General features: G+C 51.8%; 8 protein-coding genes across 8 annotated transcripts; 3 read left to right on the forward strand and 5 right to left on the reverse strand.

The window, feature by feature from the left end:
- Positions 1–43: 43 nt before the first annotated feature.
- Positions 44–2,978, reverse strand: MCD1 (sister chromatid cohesion protein 1). The gene is made up of 2 exons (XM_062941667.1): positions 2,144–2,978; positions 44–2,083 (listed from the first exon to the last, which is right to left on the reverse strand). The coding sequence occupies exons 1-2, from the start codon at positions 2,405–2,407 to the stop codon at positions 422–424; spliced, it is 1,926 nt and encodes a 641-aa protein (XP_062804548.1). The 5' UTR covers positions 2,408–2,978; the 3' UTR covers positions 44–421.
- Positions 2,979–3,106: 128 nt separating this feature from the next.
- PMR1 (High affinity Ca2+/Mn2+ P-type ATPase-like protein) lies at positions 3,107–8,868 on the forward strand. The gene is made up of 6 exons (XM_062939780.1): positions 3,107–3,297; positions 3,350–3,986; positions 4,050–6,516; positions 6,574–7,104; positions 7,890–8,238; positions 8,296–8,868. Exons 2-6 carry the CDS (start codon positions 3,846–3,848, stop codon positions 8,621–8,623), a joined length of 3,816 nt encoding a protein of 1,271 aa, XP_062804549.1. The 5' UTR covers positions 3,107–3,297; positions 3,350–3,845; the 3' UTR covers positions 8,624–8,868.
- Positions 8,869–9,222: 354 nt separating this feature from the next.
- On the reverse strand, positions 9,223–10,926 carry QC764_104320 (uncharacterized protein). The gene is made up of 2 exons (XM_062941668.1): positions 10,223–10,926; positions 9,223–10,154 (listed from the first exon to the last, which is right to left on the reverse strand). Exons 1-2 carry the CDS (start codon positions 10,497–10,499, stop codon positions 9,460–9,462), a joined length of 972 nt encoding a protein of 323 aa, XP_062804550.1. The 5' UTR covers positions 10,500–10,926; the 3' UTR covers positions 9,223–9,459.
- A 667-nt stretch (positions 10,927–11,593) lies between these two features.
- QC764_104325 (uncharacterized protein) lies at positions 11,594–12,118 on the forward strand (the record flags this gene model as incomplete). Its single annotated transcript, XM_062941669.1, has 2 exons — positions 11,594–11,700; positions 11,833–12,118. 2 exons carry the CDS (start codon positions 11,594–11,596, stop codon positions 12,116–12,118), a joined length of 393 nt encoding a protein of 130 aa, XP_062804551.1.
- A 102-nt stretch (positions 12,119–12,220) lies between these two features.
- QC764_104330 (uncharacterized protein) lies at positions 12,221–14,365 on the reverse strand (the record flags this gene model as incomplete). Its single annotated transcript, XM_062941670.1, has 1 exon — positions 12,221–14,365. One exon carries the CDS (start codon positions 14,363–14,365, stop codon positions 12,221–12,223), a length of 2,145 nt encoding a protein of 714 aa, XP_062804552.1.
- A 957-nt stretch (positions 14,366–15,322) lies between these two features.
- QC764_104335 (uncharacterized protein) lies at positions 15,323–15,716 on the forward strand (the record flags this gene model as incomplete). The annotated part of the gene is made up of 3 exons (XM_062941671.1): positions 15,323–15,356; positions 15,415–15,508; positions 15,608–15,716. 3 exons carry the CDS (start codon positions 15,323–15,325, stop codon positions 15,714–15,716), a joined length of 237 nt encoding a protein of 78 aa, XP_062804553.1.
- Positions 15,717–15,925: 209 nt separating this feature from the next.
- On the reverse strand, positions 15,926–17,652 carry rrg1 (Protein-lysine N-methyltransferase rrg1). The gene is made up of 3 exons (XM_062941672.1): positions 16,860–17,652; positions 16,366–16,802; positions 15,926–16,306 (listed from the first exon to the last, which is right to left on the reverse strand). Exons 1-3 carry the CDS (start codon positions 17,158–17,160, stop codon positions 16,010–16,012), a joined length of 1,035 nt encoding a protein of 344 aa, XP_062804554.1. The 5' UTR covers positions 17,161–17,652; the 3' UTR covers positions 15,926–16,009.
- A 3,715-nt stretch (positions 17,653–21,367) lies between these two features.
- Positions 21,368–21,677, reverse strand: QC764_104350 (uncharacterized protein; the record flags this gene model as incomplete). The annotated part of the gene is made up of 3 exons (XM_062941673.1): positions 21,368–21,478; positions 21,539–21,592; positions 21,615–21,677. 3 exons carry the CDS (start codon positions 21,675–21,677, stop codon positions 21,368–21,370), a joined length of 228 nt encoding a protein of 75 aa, XP_062804555.1.
- Between the last annotated feature and the right edge of the window lie 1,916 nt (positions 21,678–23,593).

Consider the following 23,593-nt stretch of genomic DNA (forward strand, 5'->3'; position numbering starts at 1 on the left):
CTTGTCCACCTCAACCCCCCAATGACGGTTCCTTTTCTGAATGACGTAAACAGAAAAACAAAACGGGTTCCAATAACACATCTCCCACCACCACCACCAACAACAACAACAACAACAACAACAACAACAACTACATTTTTTTGCCCAGCCAGAACAATGGTATCTTCCAGTTGTCTCCCTTTCCCCGATACGCCAAAACGCCCACTCGGTTCGTATTTGACGACCGTGTGAAAACATTTGTTAAGAAGAGAATATAAAAAAGAAAAGAAAACAAAGGGAAATGAGATAGCCGTCCATGCGCCGCCGCCTTCCTAGATAATTCCGCCAAGAGGCAAATGATGTACAGTGAATAGCCGAGACCAAAAGCAAACCCAAAACACCAGGTTGAATGCTGTTTATGCCGTCAATGCCGCGCTGGACTCTAAGCCGAAACAGACACGGCAGCAGTCGTAGCCACAGCATGCCCGGGCTCGTTATCTTGATGTTGCTCACGAGCCATCTCACCACCTGCTTCCCTCTCGGCCCAGTCACCCCAGAGACCACGCTTGCCGCGCACCCGGATTGGGCCGCCAAGGGATCCCTCGGGTTGCTCGACCTTGATGGCATCCTTGGTGGCAAGGACAAGGCACTCAAAGAACATCTTGGTGGCATCGGCCTTGCTTGTCCTTCCTTCTGGCAGGAGTTCCTGGAAGACAACGGCATTCTTCTTGCGGACTTCAGCATTGGTTTCTGCCTCAGCACCGAAGAGGTCGCGCAGGATATGGACAGCGTGCTTGGTGCCAATCGATACGGGCCCGCTGTCAGCGGGGTGAACGATGGGAACGCTAGTCTCATCAAAGTTGGGCATCGGGCTAGAGGCCTCGTGGCGCCTCTCCCCCTCTTCGTCGTGCTGCAGCACAGCAGTTTCATCAGCGGGAATATCGAGAACTGTGCCATCGGCTGCGATGGACTGGTTGCCAATAACGGTCCCGTCCATGTTGAAAACACTCTCGTCGGCGGGAAGTTCAAGACGGGGAGACTTGGACCTGTTTTGCTCTTCGTCCGTCTCCATGTCGGCAACGCCGCTATCGCGCTTCCGCTTGAGCTCATTTGGCCGAATCGAGCCAAGGGACAAGAGACCCTTCAGCTCGGGAGCCCACCCATCACTGCGGCCCTCAAACAAAATATTCTGAATAAAGCCACCATTTTTGTGAAGGTCCTCAAGACCAGTGATGTACGGGTCGTGAGTGAGGAAGGACTGTGGCTTCAAGATGTTGTCGCGCTTCGCCTGCTGTTCCCTGATCTGTTGAGTAGACAGAACAGTTTGCTCATCAGGTTGGAGTAGCTTTCTCTTCTTCTGGCGCTGAGGGGCGTTGGCAATGGTGGCGGTTGGCTCGTCACTAGGCTCGTACAGATCGGTAGTCATGTGGCGGCTGTACTCCATCTCAACCTCCTTGGCAAACTCCTCATCAATGTCGGACAGCGGGGACTCCGAGATGCGGGCGCGGCTCATATCGGGGCCAGCAGCTGCGGGCATCGCAGACGCATCACCAATATTGAGCGTGACATCGTCTGGCATGGCGATATCGCCCTCATCATCCATGATGTGAACGCCATCGCCAAAGTCAAGTCCTTCCAGGGAGACGGCACGCTCGTTTCTATCCTTCCCCAGGTCGAAGTCCATCTCGCTGAGCATGTCGTCCTCAACAGACCGGACGGGAGGCGCATCTCTGCCCATTTCCACGCTCCGGTCCAGCCTTGATCCTTCAACAATATCCTCACCAAAATCCAGTTTCAGACCGAGATCGTCATCGAAATTACCGAGTCCCATTTCCTCGTCCTCATCCTGATATGTATTTTGAAGGAACTGGCTATTGTTGAAATCCTCTTGCAGATATGTATCTCGGTTCAGCGCACGAGCCTTGCGGGCCATAGAGGGCGTCGCAGTGATCGCTTCCAGTTGTGACAGAAGGAAATCCGAGCTTGGTGGTGGGAGCAAATCGAGGTTGTCGTACATTGTGATTTTATCAGGCAACATTAGAGCTTCCTTGTTCTGAATGTGCAAGTTTGTGGGAATATCATGATTGCCAGTCGAACGGAAAGCCTGCGCATGTTAGAAATCATATTGTCTCGCGCAGCTGGGATCAAAGAGCTGAACGCTTACCATTTTGATCTTGACAAGAGCTTCATTGCAGTCGTCGAGCAGGTAGCGGGCCTTGCGGCTGTAGATGCGAACGACACCTAGCAGGAGCTGGCCGGAGAGACGGAGAGCTAAGGGGGCATCGTTGGGAGCGATAATGGCGTCGACACTGTCCTGGAGATTGTGCTGCAAAATCTGGACTTTCGACACCTTGCGCTCCTGGTTGGCAGATAGCCATGCCTTGGCCAAGGGGCCGGTGGCGCTGAGAAGCGTGCCCGACCAGAACATGGCGGCGACGGGAGTGCCGGGAGCAAGTGAGGTGATTTACCGAGTGCAAATGAATAATATACAGCTATGACTGGTTGTCGATCTCGAACGTCGACGGCGGAGGGGTGCGCGGGGCAGACCGGTGTGGTTGCTGGAGATCACGATGGTGGGTTGTTGGGTTGTCGGGGTGGCGGAGGAGGGTAAACAAGAAAGCGCGTGTTGCGTTGTTTGGTGAACGGGCGCGTGGTCGAAGCGCCGTCTTCGGCACCAAAGCCGACAGTTGCGCAAAATACCAAAAAATGGCGATGATGTTGAGATAATTGTACCAGACAATGCAATGCGCGTCGGCCAGAGAAGTCGCGATCGGGTCTGGGTGCGATGCGCTGGATGGAACAAAGGCGAATTGGTGAAGAAAGAGGGAGGGGACGTGGTTCGAGGGCCGGGTGAGTGTGGGAATTGCTTGCCGTTTGAAAATCGAGTTGCTGCGAAATTTGAGAGGCTGGGGACAGCTGCACCAGCCACAATCAATTAACCAGCCAACAGCGCGCCGAGCTGAGTCACGTGGCTTGGTGTCGCCTGTTGGGCATCAGCCTTGGCGGATTACATCACCGGGCGATAGCCATCTTCGTCGCAAGTTGATGTGGCTTTCCTAACTTGCGTGTCATGGGTTTCGCAATTGCGGTCGAATATCCGTATCCCTCTCGCTGTCGCCCAAGCAATCGACTCTCGACTCTCACATGATACATGATCAACTACTCGCCGGTTCTTTCAAGGAAACTGGGACCAGACCTTCTTCAACACAAGAAGAGCATAATTATCAATTATCCCGGAATATCCTTCGTATTACCCGTTTCTAGCGCCAAGACCCTTTGGTGTTTTAGTCGGTCTTCAACTTTTCATCCTCTACGATTGTGAGAAATGATGGCCGAAAGGTTGTCGCATTGAATTTCTGACCAATGGCAGCCTGCGTTTTATCTGCCACCCCTTTCAGCCTCATGACATCCCTGAAAAGTTGCCAAGGCCTTTTGGGAGTGGCCTGTGAGCCCCTGGAAGTCCGGCTGGTCGGTCCAGATGCAGACACGTTCCACAATGGTGGATGGCACCGCGACCTGGTCCAAGTTTCCACTTTGTATCCAACCAGACCACTGCCGTCCAACTCAAAAAGTTTCCCTCCCAGTGGATTCAAACCCCAATCCGCACGGAGTCTACGGATGTGGTGATGCCTCTCCCGTGATGCACTATTCTTGTTCAAACTTTTAGCTCCCCTGCTTTCATCCCGCCATCTGTCTGTCAGCCCAGCTCTATCGACCAACATTCGCCCCCTTCCTCACCCCCATCGCAGCAGCCATTGATGTCTTTCGGTCTGGATCTCAGCTTTCGCTAGGGCCCGTTGCGCCCAGGCCAGGCATTTGGCATATCTACACGTCCTCCTGATCCTGAACACACCGCCAGAATCGAAATGGATCGCTTTACTCGAACGAATGGCGGCGATGCGCTGCCGATCTACCACAACTCCCCTGTGCCTGCGCAGCTCACCATACCTCAGGCCGGTGACCGCCCCCCATCTACCTCACCACGGACGACGTCTGCACAATCAAGAGTAGGAAGGGGAAATTTTCTTTTCATAATGTTGCGGCGCGATGGGCTAACTGTGTTTTACTAGAGCATTGCCAACGAATATTCTTACCAAAGCCCCGCCGAAGTCGCATCTCGATTAAATACGTCGTTAACTCAAGGCCTGACGGCTGCGGAGGCCCTTTCAAGGCTACGCGACTATGGCCCAAACGAAATACCTCACGCCGAGCCTGAGCCATTATGGTTGCGGTTTCTCGGGCAGTTCAAAGAGCCCCTGATTGTCTTGCTGCTGTGCTCGGCTGGGCTGTCATTGCTGGTAGGAAACATGGACGACGCTGTCAGCATCACAGTGGCGGTGACCATTGTGATTAGTGTGGGGTTCTTGCAAGAATATCGTTCCGAAAAGTCTATCGAGGCACTCAACCACTTGGTTCCGAACCATGCGCATCTTGTGCGGAAACAAACATCGGGTACGACCCCTGGGGCCCGCACCCCAAACGAACCGACGGCCGGCGCTTCAGGATTAGCGACGCCCGAGGAGGAGGTTCTCGAGGCTACTTCATCAAAAGTCATGGCCGCCCAGCTTGTACCTGGTGACCTCGTTCTCTTCACCACTGGCGATCGTATCCCTGCCGACATTCGAGTCACCAAAGCTGCGGACTTGACCATCGACGCCTCGAACCTGACAGGAGAGAATGCACCTGTCAGGATCACAGCAGATGCTCGCCCCCGCCAAGGCTTCGCATCACCTGCTCCAGGCGATGCCAGCCTTCAGCTGCCTCGTCCAACTTTTGCGGCAGGCAATGCGGACGACAAGGGTCAAAATATTGCGTACATGGGAACACTGGTAAAATCTGGACATGGACAAGGAATTGTATTTGCGACTGGAGGTGATACCCACTTTGGCACTATTGCCACCAGTGTCTCTGGAACTGAAAGCCCGCGGTCCCCTCTCCAGCTCTCCATGGACGACCTAGGAGGCCAGCTGACACGCATGTCGTTTGGAATCATTGGTCTGATCTCCATATTTGGATGGTTGCAGGGAAAGAACCTGCTTGAAATATTCACCATCTCCGTCTCACTGGCTGTTGCGGCTATTCCTGAAGGTCTTCCCATCATTGTCACGGTCACCCTGGCTTTGGGTGTTCACCGGATGGCTAAACACAACGCCATTGTCCGTCGGATGCCGAAAGTTGAGACGCTGGGTTCTGTGAATGTGGTCTGCACAGACAAAACGGGAACACTGACAACGAATCATATGACAACGACCAAGATTTGGACATTTGGCAGTGACGATGCCTTCAATGTTGATTCGGATGAAGAATTGACGGGAAAGGAGCCCGACGCTGCCACCCACAGGATCTTGCGCATTGGCAACATTGCCAACAATGCCCGTCCTGCGAGAAATCACAATGAAAATGGACCTGCTGCCAGAGCCGTCTTTTCCTCCACGCAACATAGAGGTCAAGGGTCGTCATCATACACCCGTTGGGTAGGACAGCCCACGGATGTTGCTATGCTTGACCTGTTGGATCGGTTCAGTTTACATGACGTCCGTGACTCCCTTGGACCTCGAGTTGCTGAGACGCCATTCAGCTCTGAGCGCAAGTGGATGGGCGTCGTCATTGCAGACGGAGATAAGGAACATGCATATATGAAGGGCGCGATTGATCGAGTCCTCGACACTTGCGATACATACGTGACAGATGATGGGCGGGAGTTCGTCATGGATGCTGGTCGCAGGGAAGAGGCTATACAGGCAGCCGAGAAGATGGCTAGGCAAGGCCTCCGTGTCCTTGCTTTTGCCAATGGTCCGGTAAATAAGTCTGCTAGGAGCAAAGCTGCCAGGAGCACCACTCCGAATGGCCGGGAAAGTCCAAATGCTGTTGGCGCTGTTGAAGAGCAGTACCGGGGACTTACTTTTGCCGGACTTGTAGGCATGAGTGATCCCCCTCGACCTGGTGTCGGCCGCTCTATCAGAAAACTGATGCGAGGCTGTGTCAAGGTTATCATGATTACTGGCGACGGCGAATCAACCGCTTTGGCGATTGGCAAGCAATTGGGAATGGCGGTCGCCGTTCCCACAGAACACTCTTCGAATCAGATCACCGTCAAGCCAGTATTGCGGGGTGATGAGCTTGACGAGATGTCCGATGAAGATCTTGCTCGAGCTTTGGATCACACCACTATCTTTGCCCGCACCACCCCCGAACACAAAATGAAGATCATTCGCGCTCTCCAGTCTCGTGGTGATATTGTCGCCATGACGGGAGATGGAGTCAACGATGCACCTGCCCTCAAAAAGGCGGATATCGGCATTGCCATGGGCATGCATGGAACTGACGTCGCCAAAGAGGCGGCTGATATGATTCTAACGGACGACGATTTCTCTACTATTCTTCACGCTATCGAGGAGGGCAAGGCCATCTTCAACAATATTCAGAACTTCCTCACCTTCCAGCTGAGCACAAGCGCGGCCGGCCTCTCTCTTGTCTTGATCTGCACCGCTTTGGGGTTCAAGTCTCCATTGAACGCGATGCAGATTCTGTGGATCAGTAAGCACCCCCTTCGACGCCTTTTCAGTCACTTCGATCACTAACATAGTACAACAGACATCATAATGGATGGGCCTCCGGCGCAATCCCTCGGCGTCGAAGCTGTAGACAAGGACGTTATGAACCGCCCTCCTCGCCGCCGAAACGATGCGGTCCTTACTCGCCCGTTGGTTTCTCGCGTGTTGACCCAAGCGTTTGTCATTATGGTTGGCACGATGCTGGTTTACACTCACGAAATGCAAGACGGCATCGTCACCCGTCGGGACACCACCATGACCTTCACCGCTTTTGTGATGTTTGACATGTTCAACGCTCTTGCCTGCCGTTCCGAATCGAAATCGATCTTGAGAGGAGAAGTTGGGCTGTTCAGCAACACTCTGTTCAACTGGGCCGTGAGCTTGAGTATGTTGGGGCAGCTGCTGGTGATTTACTTCCCTTGGCTGCAGGAGGTGTTCCAGACGGAGGCGCTGGGGTGGAGGGATCTGGCGAAGCTGGTGGTGCTGTGTAGCACTGTGTTCTGGGTGGATGAGGGGAGGAAGTGGCTGAAGTATGGGAAGGGGAAGATTGGGTTGGGTGGGAGGACAGGGGGTGGGTATAGTCAGGCTGTGTGATGACATTGAATATTGGGATGGGATGGTTTGTTTTAAAGGGGGGATGGCGGGGTCGGTGGTCTTAATAATTATCATTGGTGAAATGAACATATATACATGAGCATTGCGGTGAATTGGCATCCAAAGAAGCATTGTCCCCTTGGGTTTGGGGACGGACGCGGGGGTTATAAGGGGTTGGATGGATACGGCGGGTTGTGGTAATAGACTTGGGGGTGGTGATTGGAGAGGCGGGCTTTTTTGTATAATTATGGATGAATATTACATTGATGTGTATGAAAGTCGCTGTGCCGGTGGCTTTTGCGGCGTGTCCAGATGTATAGAGCTGTGTTGAGCCTCCAACAAGGGCAGTGGACGACCTGTCCCTATCACTTGATGTTGTCTACCAGTTGTTCTCTTCTTGTAATGTTTCCACAGAATCAGGATGCAAGGGCGGAGATGTGTTTCCACTTTTAGGGAGTATTTGATGTAACCGAAGGAACTTTGGAGTTGGTCTGCTCGGTGATTTTCCAGTATCATTGAGGTGAAGGTTGGGGCTACGGGAGCGGCTTGGGCTGACTGCCGTGAAGGAGTGTACCGAGGATTGCGACAACTTCATCAGAACCATCCCAAGCTCCAAAGGTCGACTTATCACGGGCAGGGATGCGTGAGACGATTGTGTCGAGCATTCACCTATCTGGTATTGTCCGTTTTCATCTTATTCTCTCTGAATCAGACGCTTCGCCATCCGTGGAACTGAGCAGGCAGCTGATTTCAGAGTCACAGGTCACTGCACCTATGCAATACCTGGCTACTGCGACGATCCGGTCCCAGCTGGTCTCGAAAAGGTCAGTGATGGACAATGGGCATACCAGTGCCCTCACGCATGGGGGTTTCTGCTTGGGGAAGAATGCGAAGATAATTGCAACATGCTTCTCTTCGTGGATGACGCGAGAGGCCACGAGATATCCAGTCTTCCGCAGGCTCTCCAATATTGGCCTGAACAGTGGAGGAGGGAGCAAAACTGGCGCTACGCAGCCGAAATGATTCATCAGGAAAGTTCTTCTAAGGAGCCTGAGACAGCTGATCGTCTCGCGGGGAGTTTGTACATGGTATCTACTCAACATGGTTGGGGGTACGTTGTTGTCATAGCAAAACCACAATTCTTCTTGCTTGCTAACTTCGAATCTAGCGACTTTGGAAGCCGGAGTTCCGGTGAGAGAAACTCTTCTGCTCTTTTGACACCGGTCTCAACCGTGCCATCCACAGCCAAGGACGATTTGAGGAACAGTTCACGTCAGGAGCAGCAGCCCAGTCCGGTCAGATCTCGCGATGAACTTGACAGCGTCATGCGAATGGCGACAGGAGCTCGCGCAAGGAGAGCAAAGGCAGAAGATGAGGAAGCCGAAGCTAGAAAGGAGATGAATGAAGCTCGACAGAAGATGGGGGGAGCCGAGAACAAAATCCAGCAAGCTGGCCTGGAAGCTAGAAAGCTGACGAGGAGGAAATCACGGCGCTGAAGAGAGTGACTGAGCTGGCATTGGCGCGGATTGGTTTGATGGAAGAGCGGGTAAATCCAAAGAAGGAACAAGACTCAGGATGGTGATTGAACTCGGTAGCCTCACCCCTAGGGATTCTTCTCTGGCTTCAGTTGGTGGCGCGTAATGCGAGGATTTTGGGGGGATGATGAGCGGCGAGTTGCTCCGTGCCCGATGAGGATTCCCTGCTCTATTACCACCTAGATTTAGATGACACGGAAAGTCTGTACTATGAAAAAGGTTCCTCAATAACTTTCTCATTTGTTGACGATTGTCACATTCGTAGATGTACCTTAGTTACCCAAGATTGCCACCGAGAGGAACCCTAACCCCGAACCTGCCGCAATTCCTATGGGATTGGCGGTATCCAGGTGTGATGGGCACTGTCTGATGGCATGACATATAGTTTCCTCAGATCTTTTTCAGATGAATCCCAACTCATCATCTTATGTTTCTGTTCTGAGGCCACCTGGAATTTGTTGCGACCCACAACCACTTACACTGGCTGGTCAAATTCCAGATTCGGTGACGGATCCACCGGCTTCGGGAAGCTGTGGAACCCCTTTTCTTGGTATCTGCCAAGATATTTGTAAACAAACGCAAGAGGGAAATAGGGGCTTCAGAGACTTGTGTAGGCTGTGGCATATCTGTTGGGGTCCAGTAGCTGTTGTAGTAAACTGAATTAAAACAGACCAAGTATCACAAATTGTGTATTGCCATTATTATGAATTTCTACACCATAGACGTCAAATGTTCACCCTGAAGCTGTTGCCATAGCAACCATTGTTCCTCTTTGCGAAACCCCCTTTTCTCATATCTTAACTAGGTCTCTGAGCAAAAGAATATCCCTCTGGCAAAGGCCCTGCGTAGAGCTCACCCGCACTTCGATCGGAGGGGAGCTCCTTGACTGAGTTTGTCTCGGGTGTGTGTGAATGCTGAGAGGAGTGGTAGAAGCCATATGGAGGGCTGTAATGTGGTGTGTTTCCGGGTGCTTGGTTTCCTGCTACTGCTTGCTCGAGTAATTTTTGGCTTTTGTTCAGCCTCCAGAGGAGGTAGACCACTGCTGCGATGAGGGCTGCGCCGAGTATGGCGCCTATGGCTATGCCGGCTGTTGTTGCTGGGGGGAGGGGTCCTGGTTGTTGTTGTTGTTGTTGATTTCCGGGTGGGGATGGGGTTGACTCTGGGATGGTTGTAGATGAAGCGGGCTCTGTGGTGGTTATGGATCGGGATGCTGTCGTGGCTGTGCTTTCTGTCGAAGTTGAAGTCAGAGGGGCGGTTGACAATGAGGAAGTCGACGTTTTGGTTGGAGATGAAGAGGTCGAGGGCTGGAGCTGGAAAGAGATGTACCGAGAAGACTTGGAGTTCCAAGTCGCTGTCGTGACTGGCCGGGCGGGAGGTGCTTCGAACAAGGCTGATTCGTCACTGCAGCAGGTACGGTCGAGGAAGCAACAGTGCGTGGTGCTGCTGTCGTTTCCGTTGAGGCAAGGTGTCACGACGATCCCTTGGCGTAGTACTGAGAAAGGAATATGGAGATTAGCTTCTGTTCACCGCAATGCTGTCAACCTGATCGACTGTGATTACCAGTACAGAAATTGGGACATTCTGGTGACAACCAGTTCTTGTCTGTACAAGAGCCACGACTCATTCTCCCATCTATCCCCATACATAGCTTGTTTGATAGGCATCCGCCGCCTGATGAAAAGCGACCGCAGCAGACACTGACTTCGGCGTCTGGGTCGCAAGGAGCATCATCTAGTGATTCCCCGCCACCGGGGTAGTAACACTTGTTTACAGCCGTGCATCTATCAATACAATAAAGAAAGAATAGGGCAAACTGTAGGTTTCGTCTCTTCATCATGGTAGGACCAATGGCCAGTTCCGCCAATATCTGACGCAACCAGAGGAAAAGAAAAAAACCAAGGAAAAGACAGCTGGAATGGACATTCCGTACTCTGGTTCTATTATACCGTGAAAGCTTGTCTATCTCCTCGTGTGGTCGTACGGAGTGGTCCGAAGCTGGGCCTCGACCTTGCAGCCTTATGCGGGCTCCATTTGCCCCTGAACAGCCCCCAACCAACCGCGCGCGTGCGTTATCGAATGATGATACAAAAGATGAGAGACGCTCCGGAAGATCTGTAACAGAGTTGCTGTGCCTCCATTTTATGGCCAATGAGGTCGTTTGTGTTCGATATGTAAGCGGAACTGGCGGTTGTAGGTTACACTCGAGTCGCCTTCGTGGTGGCTCAACAAGGAGAACGACAGCCCTGATGATGGGCTGAAAAATTGTCGCACTGGATTACTCTGGAAGCAAAAAAAAGAGAAAATACTTTTAAACTTTCGGTTGGACTGCTGTCTCGCGCCCGGGGTTGTCTCTGCTGAAACCATGTTGAAGGCTCTTTAGATACAAGCCGTCAGCTCCACTTACCCTGGTGCTCGCCATAGGTGTGATCTCGCCAAAATGATTAACCTCAGGCACTATCTGGATTCTATGGCTGTTTGGGCTTTGAAGCCTCCCTGTCCAACACTTTTGTAAGTGGGGCGAATGTGTTTGACACCAAAGTCTCTTGCTTTGCTGAACGTAAGTGAGGGCGGATGTCTTTGGCACGACATGAAAAGTAGGCAATATTCTGGAATCCGGCATGCAAATTTCTCGGTCCTGGTCATTAGAGATAGATCAATGTGTGAACAGTTCTCTACCTAGCGTGCACTCGGGCTATGACAAGGGAAATTCCGTCAGTAGTAGAAGTTGCTGGCCATGTGGTCAGTACTTCAAGAGACAGTAAGGTCAAGCCAGTTCAAAGGCCAATCGAACATCCACATAGCGGTCAGGCCGGGTTACGGTACGGTAAAAAGCGGTGACATACAGAAGTGACCGGGAATTGAAACTGACCCGTCGTGACTAATTTACTGTTTTGGCTCGCATTACTGTGTGGAAGCGTAGGCTGCCTCTTCATGGGTAAGGGTTTCTTCAAACCGAGATCCCCCTCTTCCCTCCAAGCTACTCATAAAAAAAAAAAAGGTTCACACAACAGTCCATCAATCAGCTCAGTAGCAGACAAGTAAGCAAAACTCCAAGCAAATCTCCCAATTTACTTGCAATGGTCTTCTTCAATCATCAAGAATATGTGCTTCAACTTCTTTTGTCCGCGTCATGTTCCTAGGGGCTTCTTTCTAACAAATCTATTCTGATAGTTCCCCTCCTCTCGTCGCCCATGTACCTCTCGGTCTCGCGTGCCTTGTCCTCTGAGGCCAGTCTTGATCTCTTCCAACTCCTGCCTCCCACCTTCCATCAACCTCGACCTCCAGCCATCAGCTTCGTCCATCGACTACCCAACCGCCTCGAAACCAACCACCCCTGCATCGGCCACCATCCCCGCCCAAGCTCCCCCGATGTCACAAACTCGCCTCCAGATCCAGAGCATCGCCACAGCTGCAATGTCCGTTCTCCTGGTCGGAATGCTTCAGCATTTCGACTAGGTACCGTCTGTGTACTGCTCCGGGACGTCGGGAACAGCCTTTGCCCCGACGTCCCAGAGTAAGAAACGAGGTCGTCGTAGGAGCTTCCAAGTGGAACTGGGGTCAGTCTGGGTCTGAGTTGCTCTGACCCAGATTGGTGCCACCTAGGTCTGAGTTGCTTGGACTTGGTGTGGTGCCATCTAGGAATGACAGTCTCTGCCGCATCTCCTCCACTGACTCTCCTTCCCTAATTATATCCGTTTCCGGAATCCAGTCTTCGACTGAGGAGTAAAAATCGTCATTGGGACCGGCGCCTTGCTGGGGTGCTTCCAATCTGGCCTCTTGCTCCCCAGGTTGGTCGCCTTGCCAGTTGTACGGTGGAATCCGATCTTGCTGGCGAGGAATTTCTCGCCAGGGCGGAGGAGATACATCAGGAAGAGCACGGCGGTCAGAATATACGGGATATTTTTCTCTTCTTCCGAAAACACCGATTTGTGCTCTTACATCAGGTCCAGGGGCTTGATACGGCGGGTCCCGATTGCCATGCTGTTGGTAACTCCGGACTGGGAGCTGGACGTGGTTTTGAGGAGCCTGGCGTGGGTCAAAGAAGATATCTGCAGGTGGCTGGTATGACTGTCGGGTTCCCTCTACCGCTGGCTGTGCTGGAAGATGTGGTGGAGGCTGGGAGTGGGAATTGTCAGACAGGATCGGTGCTGGCACCAGCTGTGCAAGTCTGTCTTGCCGGGGTGCCCTTTCAACTCGCCTGTTGTCGGAATTCGGGTTTACCTCCTGCTCCTGCGGCTGCTTCCGTTTCGGGGGGCCATTCCTCTGATGGGCGCGGTTCGATTTGACTATCATCGGGCACGGCTGCAAATCCTGGTCTCTCATCGAGCTGAGCCACTCTCTGACCAGATTCTGAGTGCATGTCTCGGCAACGTCTGAGCTGCTTTGTCGCATCTTCCACTGGTCTATAGCTCCCGCTTCATTGGAATCGATATCTCCGTTCCATTTATGCCGGTGGACAAAGCCTCTCCCGCACTTATCATGGGCCCCGATGTACCAGATGCCATCCCGGTCTACGCCTTTGGCTTCGACAGGGGTGCATGCGGCGGTATAAACAAAAACCTCCAGGTCTCTTTGAAAGTCTTGCGCAGGAGTTCGACCAAAGACTGTGAGATCCGACATCAAGTTCCTTGTCAGATACCTTTGCATGTCTTGTGGTATTCCGTCTAGGCGGGGAGAGAAGTTTTGCAGGAAGAAGTGCCAGTTCTTAAGTGGAACGAGCTTTTTTCCTCTGGAGCCTTCATAGGGCATGGTGGCCTTGATCTCCTCTTGCTCTTCTGGAAAAGCGACGGCTTGCCCCTGGGATATCTGCTCTGGCGAGATGAGCCCTGCGGGTATATACCCCGTGCCGGTTTGGCCCAGTGCCTGAGAGCCGAAAGCATTCTTGGCAGGCATGCCGGGAGCCTGGAAGTTTGGGGGCGGGTTTATATATTGGCCCATCGGCGCACGAGGAGAAAAGGGGTTGGTGCTCCGCCTTGAAGGCGGGAGAGGTCTCATGACATCTGGCGGCGCTGTAGAGGAGGACATGTTCCTCCCCATCGGCCCTATCTGGCCTCCTCCACCCTGACGCCTGTCATATGCAGGATAATCTCCCACTCGCCGCCGCTTGCTGGCCCTCGGGAGCGTCTGAGAGCGTGCTGCTCCAGGTATCTGTCCGCTCGCCGGCCGCGCATAGGAGAGCGCGTAGGCGTCTGAGAGCGCCCGGTCGTCGCCTTCAGACGAAGCTCCTTGGGACACAAACGCACTGTGGCCCGCGCCGAAGCCGCCCGCTGTGTTGTTTGCAAACGCGGGATGTTCGTTTGCAGACGCGAGATGGCCGTTTCCAAACACAGGATCCCGTTGTTGTACTTGTTGCCGGGGGGCTCGCGACCGGACGAGAGGTGGGAGACCACTGTCAAGAAAAGGAGGGTTAGTTTTGGGTTGGTCGCTATTCGAAGCCAAGGAGAGAGGGTCATGGTGGGGAGGTTCGGGGGTTGTCAATGCTGCATACTTGGTACGTCGATACTCTACATCGTTCCATTGCTTTTGATGATACGCTTTCCAGCCGGTCACTTGACGGTCGCTGATAGGTGATGCCGGGTTGAAGTGCTGGTTGAACTCGATGGCGATGCGGTTGGGCGACTCGTTTTTCGCTATCCACTCGTGAAGAAAGCTCTTCTGCTGGGAGGTGAGCGTCTTAATGTTGATACGGCTTCCGTTGGACATGTTGACTGTTTGATGTCTTGGAGGGTTTGGGCGATGGTCTGGTGTTGAGTGTTGTCGACAATGGGGCTTGCCTTGGATGAAGCTTTGCGATGGAATCGGTCGAGACTAATTGGGCGGTGATGGGATCGGTTGCCTTGCTGAGCCTGGTGATCTGATTGCTGGGTATTAAATGGGCTGAAAACAGGACGATGAAGAAGGAGGAAATGCCTACCCTTTTTAAGGAAGTCTGAGAAGGAGAGTGCTAACAGTCGAATCGAGGCTATTTAGGGAGAGATGAGCGTCGAGAAGCTTATCCGTCTCTTCGAACGTTAGGACACGAGCGAGATCTGTGGTGCACGATGGAATGAAATTCAGGTTCAACGCTTGCGAGTAGACACCTCCCAGGCTTCCTCAAAACAAAAAAAAAGGCTATCAAAGTGGCTGTGGGCCGGCTGGCAGAGTGAAAGTCACACTGTCCGGGGGAGGGAGGAGGGTTTCGACACTTGATTAACCGCCAAGGAAACTGAAATACCGCGGGGATGGTGATTTTAGCAATTCGTACACCTGGAGACGAGATCTTCGGCCTCTCAAGCTACGAACAGCGACTGACCGGGCGATACTGAACCGTTCTTGGGCATTTGCGTCGATTGTTGGCGAGGCACTTGGCACAGAGCCCCTGCGATCTCGAGCCAGACTCTCCTACGAACCACCAGCAGAGGCCGATATGCTCTGGAGTTTGACAGATGGAATGGGGTCAGAAGGTGGCTTGACAGAAAATGAATACGAAAGGCTCCTTCAAATCCGCGCCTGGCACATCGCACAACGAGTTTATGTGAGTTACGAAATCGCTCTGAAAACGACATACCAACTCACGGTGCCGCATTTCTCGTAAAAACTGCGTGGTACGCTCTGCGGTACTGGGAAAGGTGATATTTCTTCAGGAACAGCCTGGTATGCTCCGTGGTTCCGGGGAAGATCATGGTATATGACATGGCCCACCGCAAGAAACCAAGTCAGTCAAGCGAACAGAACGACTTTTTCCAGCTCCAGGTGCTGAGTTGCGAATACAGGAGTCAAATCTCGCATGTTAAAGGCCAGAGAAAAGCATGGAGAGGGAAACGAGTGCTGGTTAGGAGAGATCCATCACGAGAGCTGGTCACCTTTGTGCGTTACATGTTTAGCTCCGCCTGTGGCAATGTTGTCCGCGGGACGTTTTTTTGGGGCGTCTTTCTGACACTTTTTGTGCTGACTGATAATTCGAGGACAAAAGAAAAAAAAACCGCAGGAAACCCTGGGCACGCAAGATACAACGCTTCAGCAGTGGCCCTGCCCACTGCACCAAAACAAAAACCTAAGCTTGGGTGCCGACTGATTTCCTGGGTTGGAATTAATTCTTGATGATTCATATTGACCGTCTATTTCTATTGCTCTTTATAGCGCTATCGTATAATTCGAGTTGAAAAGAAGAAAAAAACCACAGGAAACCTTGGGCACGCAAGATACGCTTCAGCGGTGGCGCTGCCCACTGTACCAAGAAAAAAAACAAAAAAAAAACTAAGCTTGGAGCTAGCGCTATCGTCTGTACATAAAATTAAAACCCTTGATCGTCATGTGTCGTGATAATAATCAATGTAAACAAAAAGAAAGTGGGCGAGTTATTGTGGTTTAAGAACTTCTCCCCAAAATTCCCCACCAGAAGCCAACTTGCTGTGAGTCGTCGTTGTTCCCATCGCCCCAATCGTCCTCACCATCTACAATATTCTCATGGTGACAAATCAACGGATTGGTGTGTCTGCCGAGCTCGGCCCTCAACGTCCTGCAAAGACCTTTGGTGATCTCGTCTCTTTGCGGCACCATAACCAGTACACGAGCATCTGGATTGAGAGCAAGCTGCTCGTCTATGGCACTGGCCAGCAGAGCGGGGTGATCATCGTCGTATAATGGGTCAGCAACGATGATGAGCTACGGATGGTCAGCTTGGGAAGTTCGAAGATAAAAAACAGCAAATGTACAAAACATACCTCGAACCGTTTTCCTGATCGAAACCTCGGGTCGACCTCTTCTTCGCTGCCACCCCACGTCAAAGGAGCAGCTTCAACTCTGCCTCCACGTTCTTCTACGAGAGCGCGGTTGAGTGAAGCGTTATGCTCGAGGTTGGACATGATTTCGGGGAGATCGGTAAGGTAGACGGTTTTCCTCCAGATAGACGCTGCGGCTAAGCCGAGTAAGCCAGTTCCAGACCCAAGCTCGAGAACCTCCTCTGTCTTTTGAGAAGAGCGAACCAAATGTGCCAGAGGGCCAGAGGCGAACTCGTGAAGTCTCTGGGCTAGTGCGTACGACGAGCCCCATGTCTTTAAGCCGAGAGAGTCTCCCGTTAGTGGCGGTTCTCTGATAGTGAGGCTGAATGAACCATAATCGGGGTTCTCAAAGGGCCAGCTCCTAATGATCTCGCCCATAGCTAAATATCGTGGTTAGCTTTTCACCCGTTGTATATCAGACGAGTGTCGTGACTAACCTGTTCGCCCGCAGCGCTCTGACATGCGCTTGCTGGCCTCCTCCCAAATCACCTCCCTCTCATCGTCGTCCCCCAGCCATGAAAGCCCACTCTTGATGATCGAAGACAGAAAAGCAATAGCCTCCTTGCGCTCATGAGCAGTCTGAACAGCGGCCTGTTGTTTGATGATCTCTGATCGAGAGACCTTTGCTCCCCAAACAGGCGGCTCGACCCTAAGTTTTTCTAGAGCCTCCAAAATGACTGAATAGGCAGGCTTCTGCCACAGATGTGGGAGATCTTCGTCTTCTTCGATGCCGCGCATTTTAGCAGTGGGGTGTTGATAAGGGGGCGAGAGAGTCAAGTAGGAGGCCACCCGAAAGGGAAAAAAGAGAGAGGCGAGAAAACAAAAAACGGCGCAAACCAACCAGGACGACCAAGAGGACCCAACAACGACAAAAAGTAAAGAAGAAAAGCCAGAAGAAGGAGCCTTTTCACAAACTCTCAAGGCTTCATGCTCACAGTCGTTCAGCTCAGATGCTTAAGGGACCTTCCCTGCAGTGGAGTCTCACCCAGAAAAGGAAGACCCATCTTCCGCCCCTCGGCGGTGAGCCGTTCCGTCTGGGAAACCATCGTAGACCCGCTTTCGATATGGGGTTTGGTGCACCCCATGGCTCACGTTTCTGATGATGAAACCTGGACAGTTTGCCCGCCCTCAAACAGTCACCCGTAAGCCGGACATCAGCGGCGTGATTTTGGCAGCGCCAAAACCAACGCCACACACTGGAAGAAAGCTGATGCCTGGGCCCCAATGTCCGGAAGCTACCAAACGGTGAAGTCCGAACAAGAGAAGTTTGATATGTGGGGGTCACGATCAAGCTTTCTCCCACAGAAGAATTCTTCATTTCCATTGGCTCATCAATTCTGCCGCCCCACAGAGCCTCAAAATCAAGCCCCACAACAGTTTCTCTCTCGCAGAGGGCCATCAAAACAATTTCTTGTCGAAGTCCCCCTCTTCCTCTTCTTTCTTCTTCTTCTTCGTGAACCATCCCCCCTTCACCCCCCCCTCCCCTCCCACGCTGCGTTTCTATGCAACAAACGGAAGGCTCCTCTTGTCCTCGGACAGAGCTACTTTCACCACCCGTTTCTTTGCATATGAGATATTCGGAGAAACAGCTTCATCTTTGGCCCGTCCATTTTCACTTCTTTAGAGAGATGACCGTGGTCAGCGGGCCCTGCCGGTGACGGCCTGCCTCGACGCTCGAGGTTGTAACTGGCATCAGAAAAGCAGGGCTCTTTTTGTGATAAAAAAGTGTTCCCTCTGGAAAGGCCGTTACGAAAACTTGTGTAGTTGTGACACTTTAGTGCCATACGCGGCGTACGGACTTCTTTTTCCTTGAAAAAGGAGGGACGTATCCTTCGATTCCGATTACTCTGGCGGGGGAGGGGGGTTTGAAAAGGGGGGCGGTTCACCATCCTTTTCAGGTGAGATGTATTGGGACTGGGAGGGATGGGATACTACTAACGATTTTGTACATGCTTCGAGACGAGCGAAAGCTAGATTGGGCAAGGCTGGGGGCGGGCAACGGACGATTCGCAAGCCACTGGACGACAAGAGAAAGTGACTTGGACTGTTCCGTCAAGGATACGAACGACAACCGCGGCCGCCAGATGAGACCTGGGCCCCCTGAGACCAAGCGCAATTCTTTAGCACAAAACTGGCCGAACCCCGAACAGCTTGCAACGACCAGAAGGTCGGCCTTTGAGGCCAGGAGGCGTTGTCCTCTTCTGGGACGAGGTCATCCCAGTTACTATATTTCCAATCTGCCGGTAGACCGGACAGCTGTTTTGATGCTCGACCAGCATGGACGTCAGAAGTAAAGTCAAACGCGTTATCTAGGAGCTGCAAAGTCGCCATTGATTCACAGGAGCTCATATTCACGCTCATGGCTTTCGCTGTCGGCTGATCCATCAACTATGTACGCCTGTTGGATATCAGGCAGTGGAGCGGTCAGGAGCGCATGGGTTTGATCAAGTAGTGTGGTGTTGGCTAAAGTTCCAGAAACGTTATATTCATCATGTCTTCAGCAATATTACAAGAAATTCACTGCGTCTGTCGCTCCCCTTTTGTTGCGACATCCACCGCCTTCTTTTGTGCTGTGATTTCGCTGAAGTCGGTGGTGTGGTCGTTTGGCAACAAGTAAACGTATTACGAGCCCCGCGAGCTTTGAGAGAACTCGGTACTTATGTTCCATAGTATCTAGACAAGCAGCATCCGCCTCTACACTCAAAGAGTCACGAGGTAGCGCGATTAACCCATGCTATAAGCAAGAAAGCCATGGGCACGTCGCGTCTGATACTTGCGAGTCGGCTCGAGAACTGATCATCATCTTGGAAAATGCTTCCCGCCTGGCATATGCCATCTTATGGCCAAGTATTTCACAACGCTGGAAGCAACCGTGGCATTTCATGGCCACAAAACCTCATTCTGAATCACGCTTCCAGCAAACCATCATTGTCTTCGTTGCCGACCTTCTATTTTACTTTTTTTTGTCTTGCCACGGCCAGTAAACCCTAACCCAGCCAACCACAACCATGGTCTCCTGTTAGCATTTACCCCTGAATCGAGTCAACTTCACCTCTCCACTCCCCTGTTGTCCAGTCAACAATCACCACCACCTCTTATCTCACCCACACGGTCCTCAGACCATGACGATGTGGAGTCGTCCGTGGAGTCGTGGATTTTCCTTGCTCACAGCCAGTTGCCTGCCGGGACCATCTTCACATGCTTCTCGTTCTCCTTTTTCTTTCACACGTCTCACCGTCCTTTCTCATCTTATCAGACGGCCCCATCTCTTGATCCCACGTGTCTTTCGTCATTGAAACTTTCTAAGGGTTCCCTTGAGGTGTGTTGCCCGGCTTGGGTTGTGTTTGGCGTTGGGGGGTGGTGAGGGGTCCACTGATAGGAGCAAAAAAAAAACATGGAGACACAATTCTGCAAGGACGAACGTTCGGGACAAGGATGGGATGGGCTGTCTATCTTTCTGTACTTTTGAATTTACGCTTTATCTTTCATTGTAAGCCGCAAGCAAGGGAAAGAAGCATGCCGGCGAGTGATGCCGTAACGAGGCCCCCGGTTTCGGCCGAGGGTTTTGGGGAACGGGGGACGGAAGGGGGTTTGGAATATCGTCATTGGGGAGGGGGATTGTGAAAATAGTTTTTTGTTGGGCTGGGTGGGTTTGCCTCCGGACACAATGACTCTGGTGGCCGCATAATTCATGGCCTGATACTTGTTCCTTTTCGGACGGGCAGTATCGGGAGTGACGATGTTTTGATGTCTTGGTTCATGTTGCACAAGATCCACTCGGCCTTTTATCTTACTTTCTCTTCTGGACGGAGTAGCAAATACTGTAGGTCTCAAAACAGTGACCAAAAAAAAATCTTGAAGGAACTGGTACCTGATTTCCGAAAGTTCGGGGTTTTCTCAAAGTTCAAATTTCGGGTTGTCCGGGCTATTCCAGATCGGATCCGGAGAGCATAAAGGGTTCGAATAGACCCGGGAACTAAACTCTCGCAGCGGCGTGTTTGCCCATCTACCCGAAGACACCGCCTGGAAGATGTTCGGGATGGACAGACGGGGTCCGGTCCGCATTGAAGAACAAAGCTCAGGGCCTAGTTCACCGACTTTGGGGCTGGATTCGAAGACGGTGGATTTCGGGGTCTTCAATCTTGAGCAGCGGGAGTAGGTATGTGAAGAGTGAGCGTTCGCTGTGTTTCTCGTCAACTTCATCAGTCGCTTAAGAGCAATTGTTGATAACTGTCTTCAACAGAGAAACATCATCCGTCATCCCATCGGATCAAGCACCCTTCCTCACTTCACCCCCAATAAATCACAGTGGCTGTGAAAATGTCACGCCGAATCCCCCAAAAGCTCACAAACAAACCCACGCATTGGGAAACCTTTTTCTCATTGGCCCATCTCCCCCGTTTCAACCAACCGGTCGACCTTCGAAGGTGGCCGGCCAGTCAGTTCGGTCAGCCAAGGCTGCGATGCCATGCACGACGACTGATGAAAGTATGAGTGAAGTGGGGTCATCATCATGTGCCCAAGCGTCCGTGTGTGAGTGCGGTAAGACTTGAAATATTTCGTTTTCCCCCGCAGTTGTGTATTCCAGTCACACATACCATTGCTAGACAGTGTGCCATAGTATAATGACAGATCCAGATTGAGACCTTCACCAAGAAAATGAACGGATGGACCATAAAGCCGAGGATCTTGTCGTCGGAATTCAGGTAACGCACCACCACTAACTGATGTAATCCCCTCTCTATATACGGGACGGATCCAGCCATCCGATTCCGACGGAGGGACAAGCGAAGCTGCACCGGGAAAAAGACAGCAACCACCAAAACCGGCCCCAGTTCTTCCGCCAGTGCAGCAGCAAGCCAAATATATTTTTTATCAATATACCGTATATGAATATGTGGGGCGTTAGTTTTGCAGCGAAAGCAGTCGACACGATGATGCTGCTTTACATCTCTTCTTCTCTGTTTCGATCAGGCTTGCCTCTGATGGAGAGAGTGTGTGGCAGAGAAAGAAGGGACAACTCCCAATACGAAGAGACATTGCAGCTGGGCGTCTTCTACAAAAAGGGGAGGTGAGTAAGTACCCTTCAACCCTTTCGATTGTAGGACGAACATGCCTGTTCCTGACACACTGACCGACACAGTTCGGTCGGTTCGGTCGGGTCAGGTCCCCCCCTCTCTATAGTCAGGTACAAAACAGAGATAGGCAGCTCGATCTCTGATGACAAAGATAGCACCGAAAAGGTCCTTCATCATCGCCCCCTCATCTCATGCTGCTGCCGTAAAGCCGAAAGATGACAACCTACCCATTTATACACACTCTGCTCACCAAAGCAGCTCTCAGAATAAAAAGCCACTTACTCGTTTCTGTGTTAAGAAAACGGCCACCCGGGGAACCACGCGGTTCTGTCGCATCGCTAGAATATCACATAGATTAATACTTCTCCTTTCTTAAGAAGAAATATCTGGGGTAAAAAAGTCCCAGAAGAGGGGAAACCAGCTCGCTCGGCGTAGACGGACCTGAAAACCAAAAAGAAATCCCCACTTTTGGCCTCGCCCGCCGCCGTCGTAGTGTGTTACGCTGCATAGTGCTGTATATGTAATGTCACCTCAACGACGTGAGTGGCTGGCTAGTCGAACCTGAATTGGCTTGCTTGGCTGCTGCTCTACTGCGGGTGAAGAAGCTGAGACGAAAGCGAGCTGGAGGTAACGATCCTCTGGGAATGCAATATGGAGAGTTGTAAAAGTTGCCAGCTGTTGTTGTTGTTGTTGATGATGATGATGAAGAAACCCCAATGGGTGACGAAACGGTCTGTTTGGCGGGGTCGAAACAGCATCATCATCCCATCTGCCACACCCACGTTGATTTGTCTGGTTCCTGGCAACCCAAAAATCGGGGGTCCCGTTGAAGAACAACGAACCAAACTGACAAAACAAAAACCAATCACAAAATTCACGGCAAGAGAGCCGGAACCTGCTGACCTGAACTTGACCGAAAATCCTCTGGCCTTATGCACAACCATCCACCACACACCCCCGCCATTTGTTTCCCGTAAAGGAATGAAAATACCAATATTCAGTGCTGGCTTCTGCAACCCCGCCCATCTTTTCTCCCCCCCCAGAATAGCGGGGAAGCGGATGATGATGATGAGTGAGAGAAAGGGTTCAGGTAAGCAGCCGTTCAATCCGTCACCAACCAGCCATCAAAGCACACGTCCCCTATCCCACGTTTCCTCCCACCCCGCTCAGGCCATTGTGTGTGTACGTGTGAGGCCGACGACTAAAAACATCTCGTTCGAGCCGGGGGGTGGAAATGCTCAAGAGAGCAATTGCTCTTTCTTGTAAAACAACACCTTTTTTTTTTTTTTTTTGAGATGTCTACCAATCCATACTGGCACAACTTCGATCTTCAAATGCAACCAATGCACAGAGGGGCCCAGTCTGTCAAAAATGAGGGGCAGACAGATGAAAAGCAAGCACCACCACAACCACACATTATCCACCCATCCACACCATACAATCGGGCATGGTTGGGAAGCGAACCAGGTGTCCCCCGTTTCCCAATGTTGTTTTGCAATCCGCGCTACCTCTCTCTGCCTTTTCCATTTGCAGGTGCATACATAAGCCCAGCGTCTACCTAGTACATAAAATGGGGGGGGGGTTGAAGAAAGGCGTTATTGTACCGCACGTCTACAAAGTGGGAAGGTCTCGGCGTTATCCACCACCACAGCCAGCACACTCAAGCCGACGACCCGACCCAAAACGAACCATTGGCATAGGTAGGTAGGTGGAAAGAAAAGAAAAGATGGCGGGTTGTGGGGGACAAAAGGTACTTCAATGTATCTCTCTGTAGACAGAGTGCCGCTCCCCGGAATGCTCCCCCTCTTCTCCACCTTTCCCTCTTGATAACGCTTGTCGTCGTGTTGGGCTTTTTACTCAGTCGCAGTCCCATCACGCCCCCAATGCTTCACGGTACAGTAATAAGTCGGTGCCTGGTATTGTTACTCTGTGTATGTAATCAATTTGTGCCTATTGCATCAAACGCAGAACGCATGTGCCGCATCTCGCGTATGTCAAATCGTGGCTGCTGCTGCTGCTGCTTGCTGATATCTACATCTCGTTTACAAAAGCTGTTTTATCATCAAGAAATAATCTTCAGTGAGATCGACCCC

The sequence above is a fragment of the Podospora pseudoanserina genome, chromosome 1, assembly GCF_035222485.1.
Source record: "Podospora pseudoanserina strain CBS 124.78 chromosome 1, whole genome shotgun sequence".
Classification (NCBI taxonomy): Eukaryota; Fungi; Ascomycota; class Sordariomycetes; order Sordariales; family Podosporaceae; genus Podospora; species Podospora pseudoanserina.

Coding starts and splice junctions, on each gene's coding strand:
- MCD1 (XM_062941667.1), bottom strand. CDS start 2,407: ATGTTCTGGTCGGGCACGCTTCTCAGCGCCACCGGCCCCTTGGCCAAG. Junction 2,084..2,143: donor CTCTTGTCAAGATCAAAATG/GTAAGCGTTCAG, acceptor TAACATGCGCAG/GCTTTCCGTTCGACTGGCAA.
- PMR1 (XM_062939780.1), top strand. CDS start 3,846: ATGGATCGCTTTACTCGAACGAATGGCGGCGATGCGCTGCCGATCTAC. Junction 6,517..6,573: donor GATGCAGATTCTGTGGATCA/GTAAGCACCCCC, acceptor ATAGTACAACAG/ACATCATAATGGATGGGCCT. Junction 7,105..7,889: donor GTTGGGTGGGAGGACAGGGG/GTGGGTATAGTC, acceptor TCAGAGTCACAG/GTCACTGCACCTATGCAATA.
- QC764_104320 (XM_062941668.1), bottom strand. CDS start 10,499: ATGATGAAGAGACGAAACCTACAGTTTGCCCTATTCTTTCTTTATTGT. Junction 10,155..10,222: donor ATGTCCCAATTTCTGTACTG/GTAATCACAGTC, acceptor TTCCTTTCTCAG/TACTACGCCAAGGGATCGTC.
- rrg1 (XM_062941672.1), bottom strand. CDS start 17,160: ATGCGCGGCATCGAAGAAGACGAAGATCTCCCACATCTGTGGCAGAAG. Junction 16,803..16,859: donor AGAGCGCTGCGGGCGAACAG/GTTAGTCACGAC, acceptor CACGATATTTAG/CTATGGGCGAGATCATTAGG. Junction 16,307..16,365: donor GATCAGGAAAACGGTTCGAG/GTATGTTTTGTA, acceptor GACCATCCGTAG/CTCATCATCGTTGCTGACCC.